This window comes from Cervus elaphus, chromosome 26 (genome assembly GCF_910594005.1).
Source record: "Cervus elaphus chromosome 26, mCerEla1.1, whole genome shotgun sequence".
Taxonomy (NCBI): Eukaryota; Metazoa; Chordata; class Mammalia; order Artiodactyla; family Cervidae; genus Cervus; species Cervus elaphus.
In genome coordinates this window covers 16,758,084-16,774,143 of record NC_057840.1, presented here as the reverse complement: position 1 = coordinate 16,774,143, position 16,060 = coordinate 16,758,084, and the positions used below count along the sequence as shown (strand labels likewise).

The 16,060-nt window shown below is 39.8% G+C and overlaps 1 protein-coding gene across 5 annotated transcripts in view; it reads right to left on the bottom strand.

Annotated features, from left to right (window-relative positions):
• Nucleotides 1–16,060, bottom strand: part of AKAP7 (A-kinase anchoring protein 7) — a 130,201-nt gene that overhangs the window by 34,071 nt on the left and 80,070 nt on the right. Inside the window, exon 1 of one of the 5 annotated variants that reach the window (XM_043888454.1) lies at nt 382–726. The exons of 2 other annotated variants lie outside the window; for them this stretch is intronic. In XM_043888454.1, coding sequence (XP_043744389.1) covers nt 382–430 — 49 coding nt within the window. In that variant the 5' untranslated portion in view covers nt 431–726. Of the gene's footprint in view, nt 1–381; nt 727–16,060 lie in introns of those variants that run through there. 2 more of the 5 variants (XM_043888456.1, XM_043888455.1) reach the window with 2 other exon arrangements.

The following is a 16,060-nucleotide window of genomic DNA, read 5'->3' as shown; positions in this document are numbered from 1 at the left end:
ACTGCTCTGAAAATATCTCCATTTCAGAGAACACAAATGAAGTCTGGCCTGTATAATTTGTCAAATTGCAGGCAGTGACATGCAGAGAAACTCAAAACTAAGATTCTAGACAGTGTGATTAAAATAAGCTGTAAAATACCAACAGAAGGAAGATGAAATTCTAGATCTTTGACACAGCCCTATTCATTGAGTGACTGTACTCTGACAGTTAATTATTAACTATACACCTACCCACCCTTTTAAGAAATACACATGAAAAATCACAGCTCCTTATTCTCCTGTTTCCCATAAGGGGGAAAAAAAACCCCACTACCCCAGAAGAAGACAGTCACTCTAAATAGCCAAGCACTCAGGATTCAGCACAGTGCAAATCCCACTTACTGATTTTCTCCTCGTCTCTTGAGAAAGGAAAGCAGCAGAGTTGGCCCATGGCACTGGCGCGCTCTCCCGCCTGCCGGTCTTCTCCCCGTGCTCCCCAAGGAGCAGCTGCGGTCTATCCCACGGTCCGCGAGCACACCCTGCCTCCTCCACCCCTCGGAGCAGCACCAGAGCAGGCGGCGGGGATGCTCGGGGATGCTCTCCGACGAGCGGGCACTCGCAGCCGCCGGGAGCGGACAGGCTCCACCTCCCCGGGCCCCGGCCCCACGCAGCTGATACGCGGCTGGCTTTCGGGGAACGACGCGGCCCTACGATCGCCTAATTCTCCTAAACCGGGAGCTCTCGCCCTGAGATGAGTGCCACGTGCGCTGCGCGGCTCTGCAGATACGTCTCTAAGGAAGATAGTGGAGAACAAACCACAAGGAGTCCTTTCTCCTGCAGACAGAGACAGTGATTACACGGGAAATTCAAAGGGGGAGGGGGGGACCATATAGTCTGTCTGCTACTTAAAGAGGAAGAGCTTTCTTTTATCCCCAGGAAATTTTTATTTCTTTGTTTCACAAACAGGGAACCTGGCTTCGCAGAACGACAGAAAACACAAGTTGGAGTACCAGGAACTTCAAGCTGCAAGAAGGGTAGAAATGGCGAAGTGGAGGAGGGGTATAAAAGAGACCATCAATTGTCATCCGCACTTAACAGTTTATCGTTTAAATATCTGCTTTTTTAAACACTGCTGTGTTTCTCTACTAAAGCATTAAATCAATACCATGAATTTTTAAATTAGAGCATCAAAGTATGTCAGTGGCCCAGATCACTGAGAAAAAGATCAGCAATAATAGCATCTTTTCTGAATAAAAACACTACGTGGTTAAGGGGGTTAAGCAAATTCAGGGATGGCAAAACAGCTGATTTCCAGACACGATATATTTTGAACTTCATGTAATCGTTCCAAATCTGTTATCTTGCATAGGGAAGAGCTTTATCTTGCAACACTATGGGAGGGAAAGACTGCTCATGGTGCCAGGAATACCACCCAAATTCTTAAACTCTATTCCTCGACTTTCCAGCTAGGCACTCACACGCGTTCACCGGGCAGTAGAAGAAGGCAGTGGGTGATGATGAAAATTTCCCTGGTTTTGAATGCAGTGTGTCTGTTTTCCTACTCATCTGAAGAAAAAGAGTATACAGTCTGGAAGAGAAAAAAAAAAAAAACACCTATTTTCTAAACCCTAAGCATTACTTTGTGTGCTAAAGAAACATCCGCAGTGAACGCACTTCACTGAGGAACATGAGTAACTCCTGGCATCCCCTAATCCTGGCACTGGTGTAGGGATAGAACCTTTAGACATAAAAAGCCAGAGGTCTGAAACTCAGATCCGTCCGGTATTAACAGTTCTGAAACGCTGACCTCTCTGTCTGAGTTTTGATATCTTCATCTGTAAATCTGGTAAACTCACTATAAAATTTTAATTTGTTATTGCAGAGTAGGTGGTGTTCGGGAGGAGGGAGAGAAGAGAACAGACTGAACATCTCAGTCTTTCCAGCACCAGCGAGCCATCTCACCTCCGCCTCTCCCAATTCTCCAGCACCAGCGAGCAAGCTCACCTCCGGCTCGCCCAATTCTGGCGCCCTCTAGCTGCCATCTTGAGTTACTGCTTACACCTGTCATGTCCAAAAAGGAGCCCCCTCACTCCAATGCAACCTCCAGGGGATAACGTCCTGTGATGAACTCTACCAACTCGACTTTATTAATTAGTCCCTGTTGGCACTACTACTGAAAACGTACAATTAAGAATGAAACCTATAAAATGTATTGTTAGCTAAGTAATAGTGTGTATCCTAGGATGTCCTGCAATCCAAAGTGGGGGGCGGGGGGAAAGGGATGGAGTTATAAAATGTTAGAGGCTTTTTTCCCCATAAGCATTAAAAGTGAATTAAGCATAATAAAAGATTAGAAAACTACTGAGAAACTCAAGAAAGAAATTTTAAAACTGGCTCATAATTGTGCAAATAATTAGCACATCGTTTAACCTCAAAGAGGGGATGGAGTCTGTGCTCAAGCTAAGGTTTTTCTCAGTTCTAAAAGGTTGCAATTTCACACTGTAGGTTTATGGCTACTTGTAGCTCCAATCAGTCCATCCTAAAGGAAATCAGTCCTGAATATTCATTGAAAGGACTGATGCTGAAGCTGAAACTGCAATACTTTGGCCACCTGATGTGAAGAACTGACACATTGGAAAAGACCCTGATTCTGGGAAAGATTGAAGGTGGGAGGAGAAGGGGATGACAGAGGATGAGATGGCTGGATGGCATCACCAACATGATTGACATGAGTTCGAGTAGGCTCCGGGAGTTGGTGATGGACAGGGAAACCTGGCGTGTTGCAGCCCATGGGGTCTCAAGAGTCGGACATGACTGAGCGACTGAACTGACTGAGCTCGGGATTTCTAAGAATGGTTTTCACACTGCATAGTTGTGAGTTTTTTCAATAAAGATGATTCCTTCAACATAAAATTAAATGTGATTTCACTCCTATAGATTTCATAAGAGCTTTCATATACATAAATTTTTAATTCAAAATAACTAGTAAATTCATGTGTCTGGATTTTTTCATTTAAGAAACAAACTATTTCATATATATATGAAATTCTGGTCAAAAAATAGAATTTTTCCCACTGCCATTCCATGCCCCCCTCCTAAATGTGAATAAGCATCATGCAGAAGGATCTAGAAAGTAGTCATATTTTACCCAATTATTTGGGAATACAATAGTATGTAATTAAGTTGAATAGTTTAAGGTGGAAGCCCCACCTCAGTTCAGTTCAGTTCACTCAGTCATGTCTTTGCAACCCCATGGACTGCAGCACACCAGGCCTCCCTGTCCATCACCAACTCCTGGAGTTGTACTCAAACTCATGTCCACTGAGTCAGTGATGCCATCTAATCATCTCATCCTCTGTTGTCCCCTTCTCCTCCCGCCTTCAATCTTTCCCAGCATCAGGGTCTTTTCCAGTGAGTCAGTTCTTCCCATCAGGTGGCCAAAGTATTGGAGTTTCAGCTTCAACATCAGTCCTTCCAATGAATATTCAGGACTGATTTCCTTTACGATGGACTGGATCTCCTTGCTGTCCAAGGGACTCTCAAGAGTGTTCTCTAACACCACAGTTCAAAAGCATCAATTCTTTGGCACTCAGCTTTCTTTATAGTCCAAGTCTCATATCCATACATGACTACTGGAAAAACCATAGCTTTGACTAGATGGAACTTTGTTGGCAAAATAATGTCTCTGCTTTTTAATATGCTGTCTAGGTTGGTCATAGCTTTTCTTTCAAGGAGCAAGCTTTTAATTTCATGGCTGCAGTCACCATTTGCAGTGATTTTCGAGCCCCCAAAATAAAGTCTGACACTGTTTCCACTGTTTCCCCATCTATCTGCCATGAAGGGATGGGAGCAGATGCCATGATCTTAGTTTTCTGAATGTTGAGTTTTAAGCCAACTTTTTCACTCTCCTCTTTAACTTTCATCAAGAGGCTCTCTAGTTCTTCTTCACTTTCTGCCATACCTCACTGTTCCCTAACTAACAAAAACAGTCAAGTGGTAATTTAAAATTTAAAATAATCACTAGCAGCAAAGGAAGCTATAAACAAGATGAAAAGACAACCCTCAAAATGGGAGAAAACAATGGCAAAAAGAGCAACTGACAGAGGGTCAGTCTCCAAAATATACAGGCAGCTCATGCAGCTCGATATCAGAAGAAACAAACCCAATCAAAAAATGGGCAGAAGACCTAAACAGACATTTCTCCGAAGAAGACATACAGATGGCCAACAAACACATGAAAAGATGCTCCACACTGTTCATTATTTGAGAAATTCAAATCAAAACTACATGAGGTGTCATGATATACCTGTTAGAATGGCCATTATCAAAAAATCTACAATAAATGCTGGAGAGGATGTGAAGAAAAGGGAACCCTCTTGCATTGTTGGTGGGAATGTACATTGATACAACCACCATGGAAAACAGTATGGAGATTCCTTTAAAAAGCTAGGAATAAAACCACCATATGACCGAGCAATCCCACTACTGGGCTTACATCCTGAGAAAACCACTAACTGAAAAAGACACGTGTATCCCAATGTTCACTGCAGCACGATTTACAACAGCCAGAACACGGAAGCAACCTAGATGTCCATTGAGAGATGAATGGATAAAGAAGCTGTGGTACATATACACAATGGAATATTGCTCAGCCATAAAAAGGAACAAATCTGAGTCAGTTCTAGTGATGTGGACAAACCTAAGAGCGTGTCATATAGAGTAAGTCAGAAAGAGAAAAACAAATATGTATATTAATGCATATATAGATAATGTAGAAAAATGGTACTGATGAGCCTATTTGCAGGACAGGAACAGAGACGCAGATGTAGAGACGAGACTGGTGGGCATAGTGGGGAAGGAGGGGGTGAGATGACCCGAGAGAGCGGCACTGAGATGCATCCATTCCTGAGTCTAAGAGAGAGCGCTGTGGGAAGCGGCCGCACGGCTCGGGGAGCCCAGCCCAGCGCCCTGTGATGGACCAGAGGCTGGGACGGGGGAGTCGGGGGAGGCTCAGGAAGGAGGGGATTTATGGAGACTTATGGACAGACGGGTTTGGCGAGCTCCAGTCCATGGGGCTGCAAAGAGTCAGATATGACTAAGCCACTAACACATGGCTGATTTGCACTGTTGTATGGCAGAAATCAACACGACAATGTAAGGCAATTATCCTCCAATTAAAAATAAATTTGGAAAAAATAAAATAAATCATCACTAACACTTCCTGGACACCTGCCAGGCACATGTTAAGTGCTTTACATTTACTCACTCACTTAATCTTCACTGCAGCTCTGAGGTAGCTACTATTAATACTAACCCCATTGCACAGGTGAAAAAACTGCAGAAAAAAGTTCAGAAAAGTAACTTGGCCAAAATCTTCCCGAGAGCATCTGACAACAATGGGATCTGGACTCAATTTGTCTGGATGCATAAGCCCTGAGCATCTCATTGCAGAGTGCCATGTTACTTAATATAATTTGTGTGTAGTATCACGTATATATTGGGTTGGCCAGAAAGTTCATTCAGGCTTTTACATAACATCTCATGGAAAAACTTTTTGACCAATGCAAATACTTTATGAAACCTCTTACAAATTCAGAATAATGTTCAGAAAAATAGTTATCTAACCAAGCTCTATGGCAATATGTTTTAAATGCCTTGGTTTCTTATGTTTTGTCACCAAATCCTTTTATTAATGGTGCAAGAGTAATATAATCCTATTTTAAAACAAAGGACCTAAAGACAGATCCCTTATTGGAGCTGGAGCCTGGCCCTGCTGCCTGCCATGCCTTCGGGAAATGATTCAATGAAGAACACAGGCACCAGAATGACCCCAGGAAGCGTTCATCTTCCAGGAAAAGAGAGAAACTCAGACCATTCACAAGGGATCCCCAAAAATATTAGTGGGGTTTTATTAAGGGGTTAAACAGACTCCTTTCAGTAATATATAGAGATCTACCATAACTAGATTAAACAAAGAAGTTTAACGTCAATGATAAAAAGTATCTGCTATGATTTCATGTTCACACATTTAAAAACATAACCTTTTCAAGTTATCTTTTCTCACAGGCCTGGCTACAAACCAACCATGGTGAAGACAGTCGCCCATATCAGCTACAGCTGTTTGAATTTTTATTATAATGGTGACAATGGCAGGAATTCAACTAAAAGTATGAGGGGGTGGCAGCTGTCTCTTCTTCATGTGCTTTGAAATATCAGCTCTGATTACTGTCTCCAATGAAAAACATAATTCTTAACTATGACCAAAGACTATTCTCTGTGTCATTGTTTGGCTTTATGTTCTATCTATAACTGAAAACATGTATATGTGGATTTCTGAGCAACCTTGCTACAGAAGTCTGACTCAAGATAAAGAAAAAAACCTCACTGTAATATTTTGACTCTATAAAACTGTAGAAATGACCAGTTCTTCTGAGACTTCCAGTTCATTAAGAAAGGAAATCTGAGTTTAACAACTTATAGAAACAAATGAGAAAGAAAATAAAAGGTAAATGTTCCTTTATTCAAAAGAATGGAGACAAAGAGAACATAAAATCATGAAGTGTAAACAAGGGGGGAAAATGCTTTAGCCCTCCAAATCCTGGAACCAAGCCTTAGGAGATGTGCCTTTAAGCACAGAAGACACACTTCCGGAAGACTTCCTTATAAAAGAGGTAGCACGCTTATGGAAACTGTTATGCCAAGAAATGTCACCATTTCAGTGAAAAGGTACATAAGTTCAAGAAGTGCTTGACAATTGATGGAAATACAATTCACTAAAATTGGGATGTTTTGGAATATATCACAATCTTTTATGTTGACATCAGGGTACCAAAAAAAACCCAGCTAATCTGGGCTTGAAAAAGCTGGATGGACTTACTCAATACTGTTTTGTTTCTCTATGTTCCCGTAAAACCCAAGTTCAGTTTTCAATAATCAATCCACAGTAAGCATATATCTATCACACAGATGTGCTTCCATTTTTCAATCATGCTGCATCTGTGTAGTCATTCTGTACCCAAGGGGCAAGGTTCCAAAACTACATTATATATCGATGTTTGAAACCTGTTCTCATGAGTATCTGTCTGCAAGGGAAAAAGACTGAAAAATTATAACTGAAAAGCCTTACGGATGATCTGTAAACCTCACTGGTGAAGTCCTTTTAAATTACCTTTAAATTAGGCCAAGGTAAAAAGAACCTTGACCTAACTGAGACTTGGGAGCCAAGGATTCTTTTTCACCATTATTCCTGCTTAGTCATATTTTCAACAAAGACCTTTTAACTTCTCTCTACAGCACTTTAGCTGTTTTCTAAAAAACTGCAAGTTATAGGTATTTCAAACTGCCACAGGCTCTACAATTTCAGTATGTAATTGGAAAGAGAAAGTGTTTTTTCATATGTGTGGAAAACATACCATATGCAGCATATGTACATTTGGGAAAGGAGAGGAAACAATCGGCGCTGCACAAGAAGCCCTTCCTTGTCAACCCCAGTGTCCTTCCCCACCTCTGTGGACGCGTGCCTGCCAAGCGCCAACTTTCAAATGCCTCCTCCATGCTTATCATCCAGTCAGTTCTTCTCTACGTATGTGGCCCAACCTTAAACAGTGGATGTAGCTGAAGCCTCTTCCTTAGTGGTGAGAATAAATGAGGGCGGATGATCTATTTCCCTGCTCAGAGAACAGACAGCAGCAGGGCTGGGAAAAGGCTGAGAAGTTAGCATGTATTTATACACAGACATCTTGAATTTATATGACACCGTTTTATCAAATCTACCTGATTCCAGGCACTCTTCATGAAGCACTGAGTATGTGCTGACATGGTAATCACATCAGCTCTTGGGGTGAGGGTCACTCTTGAGTCGAGGGGAGCAGCCCGAGTAAGTGAGATCAGAGGAGGGCAGGAGGCCCACATCTGTAGGCACAATGACGGGAGCAGGAGAAAGCCCCGAATTCACATTGTGGTAAATCCTACTCGGCAGTTTTCTGAAGGCAAAGCAGCATCACGGGGACAAAGGCCTGTAACAGTCATCTACTCTAGACAGATACTCTTCAGGCCCGCGTTTTACAGTCTGTCCTTCTTTGCAGGCATTAACAATGAATTCACAAAAGCTGCCATGAGTTACTTACTCACAGGCAAGTTCAATGTTTGCATGTTAAAACCTATTTTAAAAGAAGAAAGAAGAGCAGAGAATACACTTAATCTGCTGGCCAGTATTTGTATTTATCCGACATGGCTGCTTTCTCATTCAAGTGCCTTTAATCCTCTAATGCCATGCACCTTTCAGAGAGAAAGAAACATCCTTCATGGGAAGAAAAAAAAATTTCAAAAAGCTAACCAATAAGTAATGAGTTTATTTGTAGTTTAATAGTGTAAACAACACAAAATTTGGTTTTACAGTTCTCAACTTACTGGGGTTTTTTCCCACAGGTCCTAATTCTTTACGTAGAATATCCTTAAATCTATATTTATTTCTGAAAGTGGTTCACTGTTTGTCTTGATTCACTGATAGCACAATAGTCAGTCACATTTCCTGTGATGTAAAGCATCTGAAGCCTTCAAATAAAGGGTGCTTGAATGGTTCAGGATATAATTATTCATTCTTTTTTCCTCTAATAACACAAAGTAATACAGAAGAATGAAAGGGAATCCCCAAGATAATGAAAAGAAAATTTTCTTATACCTGATGAAATGCAGTTAAATCAAGATTGGTTTTGGCAGGTCTCAGGACCTGTCATGATCCACCAGGGCCTAGGCTGACATTTATCTGCTACACTATGTCAATATTCTATCTGTTTATAGATTCAACCATAAAGTTTTAGTAGCTATCAGAACTGTGTTTAAATATACATAAAACACCCAGTCTTTTCTGCTAATACATTCTGTAATTCACATCCAAAATGTGTTATATCTGATAGGATGCATTCAGCTGCAAGTAACAAGAAACTCTTGATTCAGATGGTTAAGAATTTTTTTAAATGTCACTATCCCCTATAATCTAAGGTAGATTAGATTGCTCCAGGTTGGTTAATTTTGTGGCTTAAGAAGATCCTCAAGGGAGATTGGGAAGCAGGTTCAAGAGGGAGGAAATATATGTATACTTATGGCTGACTCACGCTGTTATATGGCGGAAACCAAACAACATTGTAAAGCAATTATCCTCAAATTAAAAATAAATTAAAAAAAGAAGATCAAGAGTCATGTTCTAGTCTCCCATACTCAGCACATCAGGCTTGAAGTCCCCTACTTGTCCCTGTGGTTAAGATGCTAAGTCTGGGGTCATATGTATATTCAACAAATTCCAGCTAAAAATAATGATGTCCTCTTCCCAACAAATTATGCATCATCAAAAAACACTTTCCTCTGGGATCCCAAGCAGACTTGCTCTCACTTATCAGAACTGGGTCACATGCCACTTCCTAAACTAAGCACTGGCGAGAAGAATGGGACCAATCACCTGAAGGGCTAACGTGGAGCCCACGAGCTCTGAAGTTCACTGTCTCACAGGGAATGAAAGGCTCTGCCAACCAGGGATCAGGGTGGGAGGAAAATGGACTCGGAAGAGGCAAGCCCCTGTGGCCTCTAGAGCTTTACATTTAACTTTCAATAGAAATGTGGCGTCTACTGTTTGGTCTGTTTAAAATTAGAAAAGTGGGACTTCCTGGTGGTCCAGTGGCTAAGAATCCACCTGCCAATACAGGGGACATGGGTTCGATCCCTGGTCCAGGAAGGTTTCCCGTGCTGCAGGGCAACTAGGCCCATGTACCACAACGGAGCTCCTGCACCCTGGAGCTCAGGGTCTGCAACAGGAGAAGCCGCCACGACAAGAAGCCCTCCACAGCACCTGGACAGTAGCCCTGGCTTACCGCAACTAGAGAAAGCCCGCTCACAGCAATGAAGACCCAGTGCAGCCAAAAATAAAACAATAAAAAAAATGTTTTTAATTAGAAAAATGATTGAAAAGGTCTAAATAATTCTGAACAAAGAAAAAGTCCTGAAAAGTAAATCATCAATAAAGAATGGCATGCTCATTTTTTTAAACAACCATCCTATACAGATAAATGTATGCCATACTTAGGGCTTCCCTGGTGGCTCAAAGAATATGCCTGCAATGTGGGAGACCTGGGTTCGATTCCTGGGGTGGGAAGATCCCCTGGAGAAGGGAACAGTGATCCACTCCAGTATTCTGGCCTGGAGAATTCCATGGACTGTACAGTCCATGGGGTCAGAAAGAGTTGGACATGACTGAGTGACTTTCACTCACTCATGCCATACTTATAAACTAAACTGTTGCTAAAAGTGCATAGTTGGAGCACAACTGTGAACTCTCTTCCCCTAAAGTGTATTAAGTTAAGACTGACTTAAGTAAAAGCATTGGCTTTTATAGGAGCTGTTAGCAATGAAAATATATTTGGCAGCTATGGTTCCACGGTATGAACCATGTGATAAATAATTGTAGTTTCCTTTACTCATAGCCAGAACCAAAGCAAAATATTTCCCTGAATACCTTAGTCAATATAAGATCAAACAGAGCCACAGTTGATGAACTGACAAAATGCTGTTCTTTCTGTTAGCAACAGTTATTGCTTTAGGTATTTTATACAAAACATAAATAACACTATACTGTGTTTCCCCCATAGACCCAAAATAATAAAGTCCATTTCCTATCTTTACCATCATATTTATATACATAAATTTCACATAAATATGTATATGCGATATAAAATATTGCAGCTCAGTGGTAAAGAATCTGCCTACCAATGCGGGAGACACAGGAGATGCAGGTTCGATTCCTGGGTCAGGAAGATCCCCTAGAGTAGGAAATGGCAACCCACTCCAGTATTCTTGCCTGGGAAATTCCATGGACAGAGGAGCCTGGCAGGCTGCAGTCCCTGAGGTCGCAAAGAGCTGGATATGACAGAGTGACTGAGCAGGCACACAAAGGTATCTGAGGGATAAACACATGTTATGTGTGTGCACGTGTGTATATATATGCATTTTATTTATATATAGTATTTTTATTTTTGAAATATATCAGTGTTAATACCATGCCAATTTAAGAAAAGCATTAGGAATAAAGCAAATTTATAATAATCTGAGTGGGTGTGCTGATGTCAGGAATAAGTACGGTTACCATAAGTATTCTAATATAACTATTTCTGCTGTTAATCTTAATAACTAACATTTTTATAACTTTATGTCAGGCACTGTGCTAAGTACTTTTAAAAACATTAATATACTAGCTTGGTAAAAAAAAAAAAATGTGTTCAGAGGCAATCAGGTGATGCGATGGGCCAGTTACCCATAATGTTTGGCAATCAGAAGGCTTTCCTAACATTAATTTCCTATACCTTAAAGGTTCCCTTTGACTGCAGACTCTGCCCTCTAATCATTTCATTCATTTATTTTTCTTTTTATTTGGAATTCAATATTTACTTTCTTGTTTCCTAAAATACACTTAAAATCAAAGGCTGTACACATATATCATAAAATATCATAAATTATCACTATATCATTCTAGCAGTGATGTTTAACTTGTCAGTTAAATCCACCACATAGCACGGCCCCTTTCACATGTAAGATTCCCAGCGCGTCTAACATAAGTCATAAGGTCTGAAACCAGGCCAACAGATGGATTTTCAAAACACCCTGAGCCATAGCTGCCAGTTTGTGTTAGCATCAGATTAATAACTGATACCCCGTTAATACAGTGAGCCATCACTAAGGTTCATTTGCTCAATTACTTATCTTGCAACATCCCCTAACTCAAGCAGATGTAAAAAAATAAGCTGGAAGTTCCAACTATTAGTTCTCTTTCATTTTTATTTGGGCATAACAATGAAATTTCAAATACTTTCTTTCTAGTAGACAGGTTTCATCAGAGAAACTTTCTGACAGGTTTCATCAAGAAAACCTGTAAGAAGAGAACTATTAGATTACAAAAAGGAACAAGACTGGCAGTTGAAATACAATATTCTACCATGTCAAAGGTTCTGCTTTTCAAGAACATTATGATTTCTAGGTAGGATGACGTAGGTCTCAGTTAAACCAGGATACTCTTGCTTTTCTTCTAACTCAGCAAAGTACACTTCCAAGGGTACCATTTGGATGACAAATTACATTGTCACACAATTTATATGCCATAGAGTAAATAATTAAATACCTTGCACTCAGCTCTTCTTAAATTACATGATAATTTTGAACAGGGAAAATTTCTAGCCGCTAAAGTTTTCAAGTGAAAAAACAATGTACAGTTCCCCTAGGTGATAAACTTTTTACTTTTTCTTCTTATAACATGCTTGAAACAGATTCACCTTAACCAATCTAAGTAGAGATGAAATTTTCTTAATCATTTCCCTGTCAGCCTGTGCAAAAGAATACAAGACAAAAATTTTTGGCCCTGCCCACCACAAAAGAGGCATTCCTATATTCCTATAGAATATAAATTTCACATAATATGATTTTAACATATCATTTCACATAGATATGCTATTGTCAGTCTTGGGTATTTTTCTACTTGTCACATTTTTTAACCACAGGATGCTAAAATGGAAATTTAAAAGGGATGAACAAAAAAATTAAGGAGAGAGGAATCAAACCGGCTTATATTTTATAGAGAGATAACTGAGTAGACATCAAAATTAAATCTGTTCAAAGAAATGGTTGGAAATACTGATCAAAATTAAGCTTGAAGAGTTGTCTGAGGAATAAGTGTTTTCATAGTTTTCTTGGATACATGAACTGAAGCAGAAGACCCTAAATGTTTTGGCCTCAAGACTCTGTTACACTGTTAATACTTATCTACAGTCTCTCTCTACCAAGAGCTTTTGTTTATTTGGTATATTTACTACATTAGAAATTAAAAGATTTTTAAGTGTATTTCATTCTTTTCAAAATATCAATGAAAGGGGGAGGAGCCAAGATGGCGGAGGAATAGGCCGGGGAGACCACTTTCTTCTCTACAAATTCATCGAAAGAACAATTGAACGCAGAGCAAACTTCACAAAACAACTTCTGATCGCTAGCTGAGGACATCAGGTGCCCAGAAAAGCAGTCCATAGTCTTCGAAAGGAGGAAAAAATTTTTTTTCTTTTCTTTTTTCTTGTTTTTTTTTTCTTTTCTCTTATTTTCTTTTAAATTCCTCATTACTCCTCTACTACTCTTTAATTTTCATTTTCATTTCACTATAACCTTGCAAAAAAAAAAAAAAGAGAAGCCCTATTTTTAAACCAAACTTCATATATATTCCTAAAATTTTTTGTGTTTTTGTTTTTAATATTGTATTTTTAAGAGTCTAACCTCTACTCTAGATTTTTAATCTTTGTTTTTCAGTATGTGATATAAATTTTGGACATTTAAGAATCCAATATTCAGTTCCCATTTTTATTCAGGAGTGTGTTGATTACTCTCTCCCACTTTTGACTCTCCGTTTTCTCCCCCAGATCACCTCTATTTCCTCCTTTCCCCTTCTCTTCCCAATCCAATTCTGTGAATCTTTGTGGGTGTCTGGGCTACGGAGACCACTTTGGGAACAGACAACTGCGTAGATCTGTCTCTCTCCTCTTGATTCCCCTTTTTCTCCTCCTGCTCATCTCTATCTCCCTCCTCCCTCTCCTCTTCTTCATGTAACTCTGTGAACCTCTCTGGGTGTCCCTCACGGTGGAGAATCTTTTCCCCATTAACCTAGAAGTTTTATTATCAGTGCTGTATAGTTGGAGAAGTCCTGAGACTACTGGAAGAATAAAACTGAAATCCAGAGGCAGGAGACTTAAGCCCAAAACCTGAGAACACCAGAAAACTCCTGACTACATGGAACATTAAGTAATAGGAGACCATTCAAAAGCCTCCATACCTACACTGAAGCCAACCACCACCCAAGAGCCAGTAAGTTTCAGAGCAAGACATACCACACAAATTCTCCAGCAACGCAGGAACATAGCCCTGAGAATCAACTTACAGGCTGCCCAAAGTCACACCTAACACACAGACCCATCTCAAAACTCATTACTGGGCACTCCACTGCACTCCAGGGAGAAGAAATTCAGTTCCATGCACCAGAACACCGACGCAAGCTTCCTAACCAGGAAACCGTGACAAGCCAATCGTCCAACCCAACCCACTGGGTAAAACTTCCACATTAAAAAGGAACCACAGACCTCCAGAATACAGAAAGCCCACTCCAGACACAGCAATCTAAACAAGATGAAAAGGCAGAGAAATACCCAACAGGTAAAGGAACATGAAAAATGCCCACCAAGTCAAACAAAAGAGGAGATAGGGAATCTACCTGAAAAAGAATTTAGAATAATGATAATAAAAATGATCCAAAATCTTGAAAAAAAATGGAGTTACAGATAAACAGCCTGGAGACAAAGATTGAGAAGATGCAAGAAATGTTTAATAAAGACCTAGAAGAAATAAAAAAGAGTCAATTAAAAATGAATAATGCAATAAATGAGATAAAAAACACTCTGGAGGGAACCAAGAGTAGAATAACGGAGACAGAAGATAGGATAAGTGAGGTAGAAGATAAAATGGTGGAAATAAATGAAGCAGAGAGGAAAAAAGAAAAAAGAATCAAAAGAATTTCTTTTGGTTGTCCCTGAGGACAACCTCAGGGACCTCTGGGACAATATGAAATGCCCCAACATTCGAATCATAGGAGTCCCAGAAGAAGAAGACAAAAAGAAAGGCCATGAGAAAATACTCGAGGAGATAATAGCTGAAAACTTCCCTAAAATGGGGAAGGAAATAGCCACCCAAGTCCAAGAAACCCAGAGAGTCCCAAACAGGATAAACCTAAGGCGAAACACCCCAAGACACATATTAATCAAATTAACAAAGATCAAACACAAAGAACAAATATTAAAAGCAGCAAGGGAGAAACAACAAATAACGCACAAAGGGATTCCCATAAGGATAACAGCTGATCTATCAATAGAAACCCTCCAGGCCAGAAGGGAATGGCAGGACATACTTAAAGTAATGAAAGAGAATAACCTACAACCTAGATCACTGTACCCAGCAAGAATCTCATTCAGATATGAAGGAGAATTCAAAAGCTTTATAGACAAGCAAAAGCTGAGAGAATTCAGCACCACCAAACCAGCTCTTCAACAAATGCTAAAGGCTCTTCTCTAGACAGGAAACACAGAAAGGTTGTATAAACATGAACCCAAAACAACAAAGTAAATGGCAACGGGACCATACCTATCAATAATTACCTTAAATGTAAATGGGCTGAATGCCCCAACCAAAAAACAAAGACTGGCTGAATGGATACAAAAACAAGACCCCTATATATGCTGTCTACAAGAGACCCACCTCAAAACAAGAGACACATACAGACTAAAAGTGAAGGGCTGGAAAAAAATACTTCACGCAAATGGAAAACAAAAGAAAGCAAGAGTCGCAATACTCATATCAGATAAAATAGACTTTCAAATAAAGGCTGTGAAAAGAGACAAAGAAGGACACTACATAATGATCAAAGGATCAATCCAAGAAGAAGATATAACAATTATAAATATATATGCACCCAACATAGGAGCACCACAATATGTAAGGCAAATGCTAACAAGTATGAAAGAGGAAATTAATAGTAACACAATAATAGTGGGAGACTTTAATACCCCACTCACAACTATGGATAGATCAACTAAACAGAAAATTAACAAGGAAACACAAACTTTAAATGACACAATGGACCAGCTAGACCTAATTGATATCTATAGGACATTTCACCCCAAAACAATCAACTTCACCTTTTTCTCAAGTGCACACGGAACCTTCTCCAGAATAGATCACATCCTGGGCCATAAATCTGGTCTTGGTAAATTCAAAAAATTGAAGTCATTCCAGTCATCTTTTCTGACCACAATGCAGTAAGATTAGATCTCAATTACAGGGAAAAAATTGTTAAAAATTCAAACATATGGAGGCTAAATAACACGCTTCTGAATAACCAACAAATCATAGAAGAAATCAAAATATGCATAGAAACAAATGAAAATGAAAACACAACAACCCAAAACCTATGGGACATTGTAAGAGCAGGGCTAAGGGGAAGGTTCATAGCATTACA